Source organism: Bactrocera tryoni, chromosome 5 (genome assembly GCF_016617805.1).
Source record: "Bactrocera tryoni isolate S06 chromosome 5, CSIRO_BtryS06_freeze2, whole genome shotgun sequence".
In the NCBI taxonomy this organism is placed as follows: domain Eukaryota; kingdom Metazoa; phylum Arthropoda; class Insecta; order Diptera; family Tephritidae; genus Bactrocera; species Bactrocera tryoni.
Window position 1 is genome coordinate 81413468 of NC_052503.1, and position 17110 is coordinate 81430577.

The window sequence follows — 17110 nt, forward strand, 5'->3', positions numbered from 1 at the left end:
TTGAATAAATATACGACTGCATTTATGAAGCATTGTGTTAAAAGCCGGGTAATTTCGGCATAGACCGACACCAATTTAACAAGGTGGATGAGATGAGTATAATTTATTTTTAGCAAATAGCATATCACCAAAATGAAGTCATTAAATTTTGACCCTAAGTAATGCAAACAAAGAAATTTTTGGTATAAAAGCTGTGGCCTATGCTTCTGCAATCAACAGTCTTTTGGCATTGGAGCTGAGTATCTAATCCGGGGCAGTTGTCGCAATGAAGCTAACGATAGTTCTATTGGCCCTTGTTGGCCTAGTGGCCGCCACTAGCGTTTCTTCGATCAAGAAGGCTCACGTAGCCGATCATGCTTTCTTGGAGAAACAAAAATTCCTCTTGGAAATCGTTTACCGTGTGGAGGATCGACTGATGTTCGAGGAGTACATCAAATTGGGCCACACTTTGGTCTACGACAAGGCACTTTACACCGTAAGTTTCAATTAATAATCATTACTTATCTTTAAATGAAGCTAATATTATATACACACTTGGCATTTCCAGCACTTCGATCAATATATGGAGAAATTCTATGAGTCCTACAAAATGGGCGCTCTATTGCCTAGAGGTGAATTCTTTGGTGCCCTTGTTAAGACTCACCACAAACAAGCTTACGGTCTATTCAACTTCTTCTACTACGCCAAGGATTGGGAAACCTTCCAAGCCAACGTGGCATGGGCTCGTGTCCATGTCAACGAAGGCATGTTCATCTATGCTCTGACTTTGGCTGTCATCCACCGTGATGACTTCAAGGGTCTAGTACTACCATCCATCTACGAAATCTTCCCACAATATTTCCTCAACAGCAAACTCATATATCAAGCTGAGAAATTCGATTACAACACCTGGAGCAAATACAGTCAATACGAGAAGGAATTGCTCGACGTCTACCACAAGACCAACCGCTACTACAACCAGGGTTATTTCTATATAAAGGACTTCAAGACATACCAATGGTGGAGACTTATGGGTTTGGACGAGCAGTGGTACGCAGCCGAGAAGAGCCTCCCTCTACGTGAAAGCACTTACGAAATTGTTTCTGATGATAAATATGTGTCCTTCATGAATAATATCAACATGTTCTGGCATCCGGTTGATTACACACGTGACATTGACTACTACAACGAACACTCTGTATTGTCATACTTCACTGAAGATTTAGGTTGGAACTCTTATTGGTACTACTTGAACATGGATTACGCTTTCTTCTTGGATGGCGAAACTTTCGGTTTGAATAAGAATCGTCGTGGTGAATGGTGGTTGTACAATGTTGACCAAATTCTGAGCCGTTACTATATGGAACGTTTGTCTCATGGTTTCGGTGAAATTGACGATTTCTCCTGGAATCACGCTTACAAATACGGATATGATTCCGAATTGATTTCCTATAACGGTGTTGGTTTCAGCACTCGCAGCAACTACTTCGAACGTAGATCTTATGGCAAATACGACATGTTGAACCAAATTCAAAGCGCCTTCAAGCGTATTTACGATATCATCGATTATGGATACTATACCACCGCTGATGGACACAAGATCGATATGCGTAAACCCGAATCTATTGAGCTCATCGGAAGTTACACTCAATCAAATATCGATACTTTCGATAAATTCTTCTTCAGCTATTGGAATATGTTGAGTCATATGTACCTCGCTGATGTAGACTACAACGACTTTGAGGTATATCCAAATGTTTTCCTCAACTTCGAAACCATGTTGCGTGATCCAATGTGGTACAGCTTCTACAAGAAAATCACCGATGTCTTCTATCGTTTCAAATACCACTTCACACCATACACACAAGAAGAACTCGTTGCTCACGGAATTCAAGTCAAGGATGTCAGTGAATTGGTCACCTATTTCGATTTGGTTGATATTGATGTTACCAACTTGTTGAACGACAAAATGGTCTTCGATGATGGTAAATTCGTATGGGACAAATCATTATACGCTCGTCAAATGCGTCTCAATCACAAGCCATTCCACTATGATGTCACTGTCGACTCTGACAAGGCACAGAAGGTTGTTCTTCGCACATTCTACGGTCCTAAATATGACGAATACGGACGTATTATTTCACTGAACGATAATCGCATGAATTTCATTGAATTGGATGAATTCGTCTATGAATTGGCCGCTGGCGAGAATGTCATCAAACGTTCATCTGAGGAATTCTACTGGACTGTTAAGGATCGCACCACCTACACTGAATTGTATCACTATGTGATGGCTGCCTTCGACGGCAAATACGAATATCCCGTGGAAATTAGCGAATCACACCGTGGATTCCCAGATCGTCTGCTCCTACCTAAGGGTTGGGAGAGTGGTCTACCAGTACAGTTCGTATTTTACATTACTCCATATGTTGGCTCTACCGAACAACCCTCAAACATTGATGTCACCTACCTTTCTGACATTGGCACGGGATTACGTTACGTTGATAACAAGCCATTCGGCTATCCATTCGATCGTCCCATTGATTTATCTCAATTCTTTGTGCCCAACATTTACTTCAAGGATGTGAGCATCTACCACAATGACACACTGAAGCAATACTACGAGAACTACAACAACTACGGCCACTTCGACTACAACTTCTACAACGAATACTACACCAAAAATTAGAACAAGAGATCAAGTGAGCGGATCGAGATCGAGAACATAACCTGCCTATAAATTTGGCTATTTTTAAGGAAATAAGGGAAATCTTGTCAACCAAATACACTGATATGAGGTTCTAGTACCTACTTATTAATTGAGCATCAAGTGTTAATTAAGTATATAAGTGTTAATCAAGCAAATGAAAATATTAAAAGAATGCAAATAATTGCTAAGGCAATTCAAAACTGATATAAACGTATGTTTTCGATTTTTATATGGAAGTTGAGGTAATGAACTTATAATATTCTAAGACATTCATAAAACGGTCCTTAATATACTTGAAGTATGTAGTATATGATCAAAATGTCTGCATATAGCTTATCTCGAATAAATATACGACTGCACTTATGAATTATTATGTTAAAAGCCAGGTTCTTATTTCTTTGTTTGTTGTTGGTGTCGAGTGCTTCACATCCGTCGTTATCAGCAAATTTATATTTTCGATTTCAATAAATTTTTTTAGAATATATGTATAATTAATTTCGGCATAGACCGACACCAATTTAACAAGGTGGATGAGATGAGTATAATTTATTTTTAGCAAATAGCATATCACCAAAATGAAGTCATAAAATTTTGACCCTAAATAATGCAAACAAAGAAATTTTTGGCATAAAAGCTGTGGCCTATGCTTCTGCAATCAACAGTCTTTTGGCATTGGAGATGAGTATCTAATCCGGAGCAGTTGTCGCAATGAAGCTAACCATAGTTCTATTGGCCCTTGCTGGCCTAGTGGCCGCCGATTTCGATTCTTCTCCCGATATCGATTATTCCTCCGAAATGCTTACCTCGCCCGAAAATGCTTTATTGCAGGAACAGAAGTTCCTCTTCGAAATCGTTTACCGTGTGGAAGATTCACTGATGTTCGAGGAGTACATCAAATTGGGCCACACTTTGGTCTACGACAAGGCACTTTACACCGTAAGTTTCAATTAATAATCATTACTTATCTTTAAATGAAGCTAATATTATATACACACTTGGCATTTCCAGCACTTCGATCAATATATGGAGAAATTCTATGAGTCCTACAAAATGGGCGCTCTATTGCCTAGAGGTGAATTCTTTGGTGCCCTTGTTAAGACTCACCACAAACAAGCTTACGGTCTATTCAACTTCTTCTACTACGCCAAGGATTGGGAAACCTTCCAAGCCAACGTGGCATGGGCTCGTGTCCATGTCAATGAAGGCATGTTCATCTATGCTCTGACTTTGGCTGTCATCCACCGTGATGACTTCAAGGGTCTAGTACTACCATCCATCTACGAAATCTTCCCACAATATTTCCTCAACAGCAAACTCATATATCAAGCTGAGAAATTCGATTACAACACCTGGAGCAAATACAGTCAATACGAGAAGGAATTGCTCGACGTCTACCACAAGACCAACCGCTACTACAACCAGGGTTATTTCTATATAAAGGACTTCAAGACATACCAATGGTGGAGACTTATGGGTTTGGACGAGCAGTGGTACGCAGCCGAGAAGAGCTTCCCTCTACATGAAAAAACCGAATTTGTTTCTGATCATAATTATGTGTCCTTCATGAGGAATATCAACATGTTCTGGCATCCGGTTGATTACACACGTGACATTGACTACTACAACGAACACTCTGTATTGTCTTACTTCACTGAAGATTTAGGTTGGAACTCTTATTGGTACTACTTGAACATGGATTACGCGTTGGATTACGCGTCGTGGTGAGTGATGGTTGTACAATGTTGACCAAATTCTGAGCCGTTATTATATGGAACGTTTGTCTCATGGTTTCGGTGAAATTGACGACTTCTCCTGGAATCACGCTTACAAATACGGATATGATTCCGAATTGATTTCCTATAACGGTGTTGGTTTCAGCACTCGCAGCAACTACTTCGAACGTAGATCTTATGGCAAATACGACATGTTGAACCAAATTCAAAGCGCCTTCAAGCGTATTTACGATATCATCGATTATGGATACTATACCACCGCTGATGGACACAAGATCGATATGCGTAAACCCGAATCTATTGAGCTCATCGGAAGTTACACTCAATCAAATATCGATACTTTCGATAAATTCTTCTTCAGCTATTGGAATATGTTGAGTCATATGTACCTCGCTGATGTAGACTACAACGACTTTGAGGTATATCCAAATGTTTTCCTCAACTTCGAAACCATGTTGCGTGATCCAATGTGGTACAGCTTCTACAAGAAAATCACCGATGTCTTCTATCGTTTCAAATACCACTTCACACCATACACACAAGAAGAACTCGTTGCTCACGGAATTCAAGTCAAGGATGTCAGCGTTAGTGAATTGGTCACCTACTTCGATTTGGTTGATATTGATGTTACCAACTTGTTGAACGACAAAATGGTCTTCGATGATGGTAAATTCGTATGGGACAAATCATTATACGCTCGTCAAATGCGTCTCAATCACAAGCCATTCCACTATGATGTCACTGTCGACTCTGACAAGGCACAGAAGGTTGTTCTTCGCACATTCTACGGTCCTAAATACGACGAATATGGACGTATTATTTCGCTGAACGATAATCGCATGAATTTCATTGAATTGGATGAATTCGTATATGAATTAGCCGCTGGAGAGAATGTCATCAAACGTTCATCCGAGGAATTCTACTGGACTGTTAATGATCGCACCACCTACACTAAATTGTATCACTATATGATGTTTTGCTTGAAATCCCAATTTGCTTGGGAAATTATAGAATCACACCGTGGGTTCCCAGACCGCCTGCTCCTACCTAAGGGTGGGGAGAGTGGTCTACCAGTACAGTTCGTATTTTACATTACTCCTTACGATGGCTCTGTCGAACAATCTTCGAATATTGATGATGATGATGATGATTTTGATCTTTCTGATATTGGCCGCGGATTACATTACTTTGATAACAAGCCATTTGGCTATCCATTTGATCGCCCCATCGATTTATCACATCTACCACAATGACACACTGAAGCAATACTACGAGAACTACAACAACTACGGCCATTTCGACAACAACTTATACATCGACTACTATCGCACCAAAAATGACATGGATCTTTTTGAGGAAATAGATAAAATCTTGTCGAGGTTTTAGTACCTACTTATTAATTGAGCATTAAGTGTTAATTAAGTCTATAAGTGTTAATCAAGCAAATGAAAATATTAAAAAATGCAAATAATTGCTAAGGCAATTCAAAACTTATAGAAATGTATATTTTCGTTTTTTCTATGGGAGCCTATAACCTCAGGCTTATAATATTCTAAGTATTTTTTATATAACTTATAGATGCATTATGGAAGCATTTTGGACTTCCGACGAGTGGTGAATGAATTATTTTAGATTTGTAACTGCAAATGTAAAATAACTTGGTGCTAAGGGCTACACAATAGAAAAATTTTAAATTTTCGAAAGTCTCATTTAAAATGTGCAATATAAAAAACAGAATTTTTGCTTCTAAATCAAAATCCAATAGCTACTATGACCAGCTTAAAAGCGGTATATCAAGAAAAAATGAAGTCTTCAACTTTTAAAAGAAGTCGACAGATTTAGGGAATTTATACGAATAAAGTTTGATTTCGATACGTTTCTTTTGAATATTCCATCTCCATATTTCGCTTATTTGAAGATTTTCGCATTAGGAAATTTATTTTTTATTCAATGATGCCATTAAGAACCGTTAGATAAAAAAAAATATTATTCTGATGCAATGAACGAATGTAGCTTGATTTTTGGAATTACAAGAGAGTTTTTTTGAAAAAGAGAAAGCGCATAATAACGATGTGCAGTTTATTTAAGGAGATTTTTGTTTTTGCATATACATCGAAAGTATATACATATGTATATTTGAAAATATTATCCGGAAAGCTTTTCACAATGACTCGCCGATTATTAAACTACGTTAAAATTTTCCAATTTGCAATTGGATATAACCCTCCAAAATAAAAAGTTATATATCTATGGTCGCTTTCTCAATGTCTGGTTAGCAGCCATCTGCCAGTTAAGCTCTGGTTAAAAAAAGGTGCTTCACCGCAAGAAGGAGTCTTAGTTAAGTTAACCAGACATTCATAAAACGGTCCTTAATATACTTGAAGTACGTATGTACATACGGTTTTTTTAATTTTCATATTTTTTCTGTTTTGATACCAAACGGACTCCAAATACTAACCTAACCCCAAAATTTATATAAGCGAAAAATTAAAATAAACTGAAACAATAATGAAACGCTTACCTTATGCTGTTTATATAAGAGTGGTAAAAGTTGAAATGTGTGCATGTATTTAAGGTGATCCGGAAAGGTCATATGTTAATCTGCTTTGAACTCATAGATGTATGATTGCTTACTTAGAACACTTAAACTTGCTTACTTAAAACACTTATACTTGCTTACTTAGAACACTTAAACTTGCTTACTTAGAACACTTATACTTGCTACTTAGAACACTTATTTATGTATGCATTTATGTACTTATTTATCTATCAATTTGATTGTGATTTGTTTCACGTTTTTAACACTCGCGTGACTTAAATTCAAGCTGTTGTTACGACTAGGTTCATTTGAATTTTTAGCCGCCGACACAGTGCGCATCTACAACATGTTGAGTTGACGCTGTAGAGCCTTGGCAATATGAAAATCTTTATGCTCTTGCAAGGCAGTTGTGACTATGGGCAAGTTGCACTCCACACAAACCACCGTTTCCTGCACAGTGGTATCTAACAGATTGATTACTATACTAGAAGGCCTTGACTCCACAACAAGTGGAGTTGCATTTGAGGCAATTGTCGTTGTACTGGTCTTAATTGGTCTTAGAAATTTGGTTATGCTGGTGTCGGATTTGTTACTGCCGGCCTTGGTTGTTTGTACTGGTGACTTTTTGGATTTTTTGCCTGGACCCGATGCAGTTGCTGTGGCTTTTTGTGCACTTAATTTTGTTTTGACTTCCTTGCGATATTCGTCACGTATTTGTTGACTAAGCTCCATGGCTACGTGGTGGTCTTGATGCAGCTGTATGGAACGTGCATCGGAGGGTATATCCGCTTTGCAAGTGGCACATTTGGTCATCAGTAGGAATTCCGGACGCAACTCTGGCACCGCAAATTCAACATAACTTGCTTCATATGATGGTGAAGGTGTACGCTTAGGCCTTACTGGCCACATGTTTTTTGGTGAATTATGATTTGGCGATGTATTGCCGACCAAAGCGGTATATTTGCGTTTATTTGTTGTTGTATTGATACCGTTGATGGTGGCTGTTGTTGCTGTCGATTTGGTCTCGAATGTCGTCTCATCAATTTGTTGTTCTAACTCAACAGTTAAATCTATTGCATTGATTTTTGTTGTTTTTGTTGTCATATGAGTTTCTATTACTTTGGTGCTTTGGCATGGTGCGGCGTTTGGTAGTTGGTTCGTGCTTTTTTGTGTAAATTTTTGTACATTATTCGCTTCAATATCCGACTTTTTTAAAAACTTTGCAAAAAAACTTTTCGAAATATCAGTTTTATGCTCCTCTTCATTATTATTGGTGAAAACGGTAGTTGACGAGCATGTACTCTCCTTAGATATCTGCTTTTTTAAAGCATTTAGAAAGAAGCTACGTACTTCTGGTGGCTCGGAATTATCAAATTTATTTGTAAAATTTGTAGCAGGCAGCTCTGCATACGTTACTGTAAAATTTTTGTCCACATTTATAGCACTAGTATTGCTGTTAGCTTTTAAATCAGTCAAATTATTTGCATTACAATCACGTTGCAAAAAATTTTGCAAAAATGTGGGTTTCTTTGCAACAGGTGTGTCCTTACATGTAGTTTCGTTACCTTCACGGCCTACCGTTGGCAAGTCATTGTCCGTTTCGTTTTTCTTCTTAGCTGCCATATTGGCAAACATTTCCTGCAATTTATTCTGTCCACTTTGTATTGTTTCAAACTTGCCCACACTAATACCCAAAAATTTAATGGGATTGTTTAAAGCTAGCGAGCTGCCGGATTTGAAAAATTGTTTCGTATGTGTCTGCAGCACTTCCAAGCTGCTATTAGTTAATGTCTCCTGATCGTAACCCTTAAGCGGCACTGAACGTGAGCTCGATACCTCTTCACCATCGAATTCTTGCACAAAGCTTAGCACCATTTGTTTGGCTCGACGATTATTTTCCACTATATCTTTTTCCATGCGATCGCAAATTTCATTAGAGAGCTCACCCAGCCAATGACGCAGTGTATTTAAACCAGTTATATTATTGCGTCCGGGAAATTTCTTGCAACAACCGATACTTTTTGAATAAAAGCGTGGTGTAACCGCTTCCAAATCAATGCCGCGACAAATGTTATATAACCAAGTGCTAGAAGTACATTGAACACAATGAAATTAGTAATTTTTTCTTACCATGACGCTATGTACACTATGCACACATATGTATATAACTAACCCGTTCTTTTCATCGAATTTCCGTTGCAACTCCTGCTCGGAAAAGGGTAATAACTCTCCCAGAAAGCGTATGTTCAAGCAGGTACATATATTTTCGCCAAACTTCCCACCCAATCCTTGTATTTTGGTAAGTGGCAAAGTTTCGAATAACTTGGGTATCTCACCCAACGGCAAAATGGTCTGCTTATTTGGCTTATTAATACCGCATGCCAATTTGGCGAGAATTTTATTGTGCGCAATTCCAGCAGAACATTCATAGCCTGTTTCGGCCTTAACAGCAGCACGCACTTCACTTGCCACCGCTGCACCGATAAGCAAGCGAATATCACTTTGGCGTACAGCTGCCATATCGGCATGGTCATGAGCTTGAGCGTATGAACCATATTCTGTGTCTAAATACTCCGCATTAGGCTCATTGAAACGTTTCGTGATCACATTTAAATAATCACCAATGCCAGTATAACCTACAGCATAGGTATTTATAAGAGCCTCCGGTTGAAGCATAAATGAACCCTTAACAAAACAACAGAAGAATTATTTTTTAAATATTTAAATTATTTGCCTAATAAAGTTTACTTACCGCATTCATGTCTTCTAAGCGCTTATTGACCTCTTCCGTTATATCTAAATAAGCCTCGTCAACCGAAGCCCGCCCCAACAGTGGTGTAAAACGTTGTAGCACAGTAGCCACTTCTTTGCCTGCCTCACGATACTTGCCCAAATCGGCTTTTTCTCGTATATTTGGTACTTTAACCAACTGTATTTCGGGACAACGTTCCTTTGCCTCATCTCCGCGCATATGACGCGTTACACCTTTGGCACGCGCTGCATAGTTCACAGCAATTATGCTTAATATATATATTATTTAAAATAGAGAAATCATATTTGTTATGAAATTAGTAATGATATTAATTACGCTTACCCGCCACCGCGCCATGCATTATACTGCACTACGGCTATTGGTTGTCCTTTAAGTTGGGGATTTAGTTTCTCCTCGACTTGGCAAAAGAAACAATCCATATCCACAAGTACAACTACACGATTATATTTTTGTTGCATCGGCACACAACTGCGTGTAGACATTTTCGCAACAGCATAAATATATTTTTAAAAACAAATCAATATTTTGCACACAAAAAATTACTAACGCACGAAATTTCATCACAAACTAATTAAATTGCGCGCCAAAACCTGTTGTTTCAAACATCAGCTGACATCAATCAAGTACAGTGAGCTCCAAATTTTTGCTACCATTTGTTTTTTAAACTGCAGTTTTTAAAAAAATAAAGCTTATAAAACATATTGTGGGAAAATCTAGGTTGTGTTATTATAAAAGTAGGCTAATAGCTTTCTTTTTTGACTATTTCCAGCATAATCTGGCTCCCTATTTCAATCAAATGCACAATTCACTGAATTGCCAACTATGTTTTAGCGATGCAAACAGTGAAGCCGATTATATAAAGACAATTTATTATAGCAAGGACGTTCACGTTTGCTTATACATATATATACATTTGTAATTTTGCCATCATATATTATTATTGCTGTTGTTGTAACAACGACAAAATTCGTTATGAGAAACAAACTAATTCGGCTAAATTCTATTATCTTAACGAAAAAGATATCTTGTGAAGAAATATTAAAACAGAAGCAGTCCTTCATTCAATTGAAACACATTAATAAAGTACACAGGGAATTTTATTCCAGGTACTTAAGTTTTGCAAACGAAAAATATAATATATTTGTAATTTAAATTGCATATATAAGTTGATTAAAAATGTTAAATGATAATATATATATACATAAATATGTTTGCCATTCTACAGGTGCAACATTTGAAATAGTGGGGATGTTCGAGCGTGTCTTGCTATAATACCGCAGTGATTCGAGACTCGAACATCCCCAATATTTCATTGGTACCTATACTCAATTATATAGCCTATGTATGGCAGAAAAAACTAAATTTATTAACTTGGATATAGAAAAATATGTATATATATATTAATTATATGTTTATACAAAAAACATGGGTGTATTTTGCATAAAAGATTCATTAATGAGTCGTTTATTATACTCGTCGCGAAGAGCTCGCCTTAGGGGGGGTCTGAAAAAAGTTACTCATTAATGAACGAAACAAAAATTTAAAAGAAAGAATTACCCGTCGATGTAAACACGGCCACGAGCTGCAACCAAATGTGCAAGATAAGCAGGCGCTGGGTAAGAAACTGCGCGATTACAACGCGGAAACATATAGCATAAGTTATTGGTCATCATTTGTAATTCATCCATTGTAAATTTTGCGTCATCCACGAGAACGTTGTAACGTGTGGGCTTTGCTGTCCCTTGAATTGACTGGTGGCTTACCATAAAGAACTGTGTTTCGTTCGGGTGAACGATTTTTTGATCAACAACTGTGCCCGGCAAGACATTGTTCCATTTATCTCCAGTAGGTTTGGTAGGGAAGAAGCGAGTATGATGTCGTTTCACCACAATTATGCATGTTATTTTAGGCGTAATCCGAAGCTGGAATAAGATTATGAAATTTAATTAGCGTACAACAAAAGAAAATAATATTCTAATTGTATGTAAGAACATTTAAATTGCTGTTGCTTGTTACTGAATAATACACCACGTAAGACTTACCTCTTTGCATACTGCGCGTATAGCGCTGACTTCGAAATTATTCACCTTCTTAAATTGCCCATCAGACACCCCATCGCGGTAATAAATAATGTTATTCGGATAACAATTATTCTTTTGGAAATATACTTTCAGATGGTGACGACTAATGCTTTGCATGTCATCTATTTCTTCTTTTGCAGATTCTTGCAAACGATACTGCATGTTATAAGAAGCTCCATTTAAATCATGGGAAGCTGCTACACCAACAACACTTGGTATATTCCGTTGATCGGGTGATGGATGAGTGACATCCGCCCCCATAAACATGGCGTGATCGAGTACAATATGGGATTTAGCTGAAATTTTGTGATTAGATCCATTCAGTTTTGAATTTATTTTCAATAATAAATTGCCAATTAATTGATTGTCCACACGTCGATTCAAAGTTTGTTCTTTGATACATTGAGTGAGGAGCCCGCAAACTAATTCGGCTTTTTGTTTTATATCAGCGTACGATGTACCATAATTGGGAATCACTACTATAACCAAGTCGTAATCTTTCCTTTTATATTCCTCCAATGTTTTAACAATGTCTCTGGTTTCTTGTATCTCCCTCTCGGAATCCAAATTTATGCCCATTCGTTTAGCTTCATTGAATAACTGTATGACAAATTAAACATCATATACTATGAATATTTGCAAGTTGCCAGTATGATTAAAAATATACAGCTGTATTAAAAAAATATGCAATGAGAGCCTCAAACAGAGACACAATAAAAAAAATTATGTCGACTGAATTCAAGTGGATAACTTTGTTTTGGTTTTCATGTATATTTTTTGGGGCAAGAAAAAGTAAAAGCTTTACTTGAAAACAAAACTCACCATGTTTGAAAAATCTAGCAAAGTGCCATGTCGCAAAAACCTAGAAGGATTATAAATGACCGCCCACTTGTGACCAGTTTTCTTCAACGTCATGCCAGTTTGCAAATATTCTAAATTGCGCCAGGAACCATTTCGAGGATCTACGAGTTTGCCTAACCGATATTCAATTGACGGTGCTCTTAGTAATCGTGTTGGTACCTTTATGAATTGATTATCAATTCGAATTCCAAACTTTTGCAAGAGTATGTCGTTGTTATGCAAAAAATATTGGAGTTTTTCCATTATTTTTCTTTTTCGTTCATCAGTTGATGTGGCAGCAAATTTAATCATCTTTTGAACTTGGGCTTTTCCGTCTTTTTTCTTAAAAACGGAAATTTAAGGAATTTGTTGAAAGTTAGGTTTAGTATGAGAATTTTAATAAATCGTCATCGTTATTCATCTATATTTGTATTTAACCTGGGGTTTAATTTTACTTACCTTAATAGCTTGGCCAGGTTCAATGCTGCATAGCTCGATCGGTAGGTAATTTGGTTTTACCGAAGATCCTGCTACAACACAACCTAAGTGAGGATATTTTAATTTGTAACCTCGACTAGCAAAGTAGCTCTGAACCGTTAATTTCTCTCCAGTGTCAATTTTAAAAGACAAAGAACTTGCCGATTCTCTGCTAACTTCGTTTACTTTATAAGACCGTGGTGCAGCACCAAAAGAAGGAGGAGGACTGTAAATTATTTTTAAGGCTCTAAGGTGAGCACTAAGGCTTTGTAAGCCCCGTTGATCTAGACTGCGTCCTGGATCAATACGCAACACATTCAACAAATCAATTAAATTTAATGCCATTGGAAATGACTTATTTGAAATATCAACATTTAAATAAGGCACATCGCCTAAAATAGCTGCCTGGTAAAGACCAGTATATAACTCATAACCTCCATCGAGATCTAATGTCTGATTAGGTCGTGTGAAGAAGGAACGACCGACACGTAGGCCCTTTTGTTGACAAGCATTTGCTAAAATCACCTCAAGACATTGTAGAGCACGCATTGGCTTGTCATAAATACGGTCATTACGGTATCTGAAATAAAAATTTGAAATATTACAAGAAGCTGAAATGGTTGGAGCGGTTATAAAAGGAAAAAACCAATGAATGCCGGACTTACGTGCGTAGTGATCCCAAATCAACTTCAATATTGTCTGTGGGTTTAATCGAAACTTTAAACTGAATTTGTCGTGAGGCGGAATCAGCAATCTGTACATAAGAATAAATTATATTTTTACATTCAAATTAAATGTTATTATAAATTCACGTGTGTAATATTATTACCGATACATCGCCTTCATAAACTGGTTTTGGCAACATTTCTAACAAGTAACAACTCTTTACTCCATCGAATCCAGCGAAATGACCTGGCAAATAAGTATTCATGAACTGTGTAAAAGCATTTCGGAAAAATTTTTTAGGACGATCTGGAGTGATAGTAACATCATAATGGTAAGCCTTATTGGGCATTTTACTTAAATCCATTATTAAATAGTTGGCTTCCGCTTCCCCTTTGATACCTAGAGTACCAGGTGATATGCTGTTTTGAGAAGGAGCAGACGAAAGCGATGTACTTGATGACGAATGTGAAACACTTGATTGACGTGTTGGAGTTTGCTGGGGAGATTGTTGGTATTGTGGTTGGGTCTGCTGTTGTTGGGGACGTTGTTGTTGTTGTGGCTGTGGCTGTTGGGGACGTTGTTGGTGATGTGGCTGATTCGGTTGCTGTGGGATTTTCTGCTGTTGTGGACCTTGTTGATATTGCGAACGCTCATGTTGTTGTGGGGTCTTATGCTGCTGTGGACCTTGTTGGCCTTTTTGGTATTGTGAACGTTCCTGCTGTGGGCGGTTTTGCTGCTGCTGTCGCCACGTTTGCTGTGGACCTTGTTGGCCTTGTGGCCAAGTTTGCTGCGGACCTTGTTGGCCCTGTGGCCAAGTTTGCTGCGGACCTTGTTGGGATTGTGAACGTTCCTGCTGTAGACGGCTTTGCTGCTGCTGTGGACCTTGTTGGCCCTGTGGCCAAGTTTGCTGCGGACCTTGTTGGTATTGTGAACGTTCCTGCTGTGGACGGCTTTGCTGCTGCTGTGGCCACGTTTGCTGTGGACCTTGTTGGCCCTGTGGCCAAGTTTGCTGCGGACCTTGTTGGTATTGTGAATGTTCCTGCTGTGGGCGGCTTTGCTGCTGCTGTGGCCACGTTTGCTGGGGACCTTGTTGGTGCTGTGGTCTCGCTTGCTGCGGTTGTGGACGTTGTTGCTGTGGTCGCGCTTGCTGCCGTTGTGGTTGTTGTTGCCTTGGTCGACTTTGCTGCTCTTGTTGTTGTGTCTGCTGCTGTTGTGGACGTTGTTCCTGTGGTCGGGTTGGCTGCTGCTGGGGACGTGGTTGGTGTTGTGGTCGTCCCTGTTTTGAACTTTCCTTCTGTTGTGCTGCCTGCTGTTGTGAAAGTTCCTGTTGCTGTGCACTCTGCTGTTGTTTGTTTTTCTTTTGTCCACCTAGCAATAATATAATACTAGTATACTTCATATCCTTTTTGCACGGTTAAATGGGAGAATATATAACTTCATACAAAAAAATCAGATATTCATATAAAACGCACTATTTACACCAATTAAAAAAAAAAAAAAAACGTTAAAAAAATCTCATTTAAGATGTAAATCTATCTATTCGTACTGTGTGAATGAACATGGTATTATATATCTACATATCGTCACCTAAAATGCAAAATAACTTATGATTAAAAAATTCAAAGTTTTGTGTTTCATTGATAACGATCCACTACTTCAAATTACATACATATAAGTACATATGTATGTCCAACATTTAGAGTTTCTGCTATCAGATATAACCCTGTTTTAAACAATATTTAAATTTTGTTTCACTCATGTTCCATTTTGTAAGGTTTTTCATTCTTTCCCCTGTAGATTTCCAAAAATATTGTTTCGTTATTTTGCATTTTAGGAGACGACGATATGTATTACTGTTAAAAGGAACAAACAAAGAATATTCAATAATAAAATGATAAAAATAAATTTAAAATTTGGGATATGTAGAGTAAATGATTTTCTAGTTTTCTCAAAACTATCAAACTCATAAAATGAACTTGTATTTACGTATAGAATTTTGATTTTAAACGCAAAAAAAAATATATAAAATTATTATGAAAAACACATGCAAAAACGTAACTATTAGGTGAACAATCGTTAAAAAAAAAATATCCATGCAAAAAGGAGATCAAATGCAATAGGATTTTTGCATACAGCAAAAATATATTTTTTTGATAAATAGACTAATTTTTACTTCAGTTCAAGAATTTTCGAAAAATTATTAAATTTACAAAAATGCATGAGAATAATCAATTATGAGTCATATATTTTGCAAGTGCTATGATATGAATGTGTTAAAATTCACAAATCGGGGAACCCCAAAAATTACTAATCAAAAATGATGAATACTATATATTTACTTTCTTGTGGAGTTGCAGATTGCTTTGGTTGTGATGTGCCTGGTTGTTGGGACTCCAATTGATGCTGCGGATTTTCTTTAGGTTGCTGTTCAGGCTGTCCACCAGCTTCAGACTTTTTATTTTCTGTAGCAGATCGTACACAATATATTATTGCAATTTCACAAGAACAAAGAACACGTATGTACAATAAAACTTACTGCTTTTTCTTCCCATTTTTAACAATCTTGTTAAGATTCCAAAGAGTCTTTCTCTATAGACTATTTATTACCTTAGACAAACTGTATCAAATTTACTTATTTTCAGATTTAGTTTATATTTTATTGTTATATTGCGGGTGTCTTGCGAACGTTTAACGAAAACGTAATTTCGGCCTTGTATGTATACCTTCAACTCTTAGAGTTGCCATATGAAACCAAAAAGAAAAAATAAGCAATCATCGGATTCTATGGCGCCTGCTACACGTTCAATATTTATGTTAACCGCGATGTCGAATGGCGATATTTATTGAACGTTTATTATACAATATTGATGTATCGCTATAAATATTAGCCGATGTAACAAAGCTTTGAAGAAAAAATTAAAAATCGTGCGATTTTTTATTAAAAATGTTTTTTCCATTTACATATATTAATATACAGGAATTAATATATTCAAATATCACAATTGAACACGAATACTGACGCGATAATTGCATGTGTATCATTTAAATGCAATCCATCAATTCTTAACATGGATCACGATGCAAATATCACAATAAATATTAAATGAAATTCGTGAGTATGAGGGTGGTAAAATCATTTTGAAATTTTGATTTAATATTTTCTACAAATATGTTAAATTATACGTCAATTACCACAGATCCCTTACAATTAGCAAAACTTACCGAAACTTTTGGGTATATATGATCAACAAACACTCTTTTACGTGTAATGCCAATTCTACATGTCCTGTCTTGTATGACAGAACCCTTGGG

At 37.1% G+C, this 17110-nt stretch overlaps 3 protein-coding genes across 3 annotated transcripts in view; 1 reads left to right on the forward strand and 2 right to left on the reverse strand.

Moving 5' to 3' along the window:
• LOC120779178 (DNApol-eta) overlaps positions 1 to 10277 on the reverse strand; it is a 76778-nt gene extending 66501 nt beyond the window's left edge. The window contains exons 1-4 of the mRNA XM_040111420.1: positions 10056 to 10277; positions 9714 to 9981; positions 9135 to 9646; positions 6944 to 9047 (exon numbers count right to left, since the gene is read on the reverse strand). Of these exons, the coding sequence (XP_039967354.1) occupies positions 7301 to 9047; positions 9135 to 9646; positions 9714 to 9981; positions 10056 to 10216 (2688 nt within the window). The 5' untranslated portion in view covers positions 10217 to 10277 and the 3' untranslated portion in view covers positions 6944 to 7300. The remainder of the gene's footprint in view (positions 1 to 6943; positions 9048 to 9134; positions 9647 to 9713; positions 9982 to 10055) is intronic.
• LOC120779181 (larval serum protein 1 gamma chain-like) lies at positions 266 to 5710 on the forward strand. Its single transcript, XM_040111425.1, has 3 exons — positions 266 to 475; positions 548 to 1879; positions 4998 to 5710. Exons 1-3 carry the CDS (start codon positions 266 to 268, stop codon positions 5673 to 5675), a joined length of 2220 nt encoding a protein of 739 aa, XP_039967359.1. The 3' UTR covers positions 5676 to 5710.
• Positions 10278 to 10997: 720 nt separating the features above from the next.
• Positions 10998 to 16522, reverse strand: LOC120776535 (protein argonaute-2). Its single transcript, XM_040107269.1, has 9 exons — positions 16335 to 16522; positions 16138 to 16260; positions 13962 to 15166; positions 13798 to 13886; positions 13115 to 13712; positions 12638 to 12997; positions 11777 to 12415; positions 11292 to 11656; positions 10998 to 11237 (listed from the first exon to the last, which is right to left on the reverse strand). Exons 1-9 carry the CDS (start codon positions 16348 to 16350, stop codon positions 11147 to 11149), a joined length of 3486 nt encoding a protein of 1161 aa, XP_039963203.1. The 5' UTR covers positions 16351 to 16522; the 3' UTR covers positions 10998 to 11146.
• Positions 16523 to 17110: the final 588 nt, after the last annotated feature.

Coding starts and splice junctions, on each gene's coding strand:
- LOC120779181 (XM_040111425.1), top strand. CDS start 266: ATGAAGCTAACGATAGTTCTATTGGCCCTTGTTGGCCTAGTGGCCGCC. Junction 476..547: donor ACGACAAGGCACTTTACACC/GTAAGTTTCAAT, acceptor TGGCATTTCCAG/CACTTCGATCAATATATGGA. Junction 1,880..4,997: donor CTCACGGAATTCAAGTCAAG/GATGTCAGTGAA, acceptor ATTCAAGTCAAG/GATGTCAGCGTTAGTGAATT.
- LOC120776535 (XM_040107269.1), bottom strand. Junction 13,887..13,961: donor TTTATGAAGGCGATGTATCG/GTAATAATATTA, acceptor TCTTATGTACAG/ATTGCTGATTCCGCCTCACG. Junction 11,238..11,291: donor GGCCGTGTTTACATCGACGG/GTAATTCTTTCT, acceptor AACTTTTTTCAG/ACCCCCCCTAAGGCGAGCTC.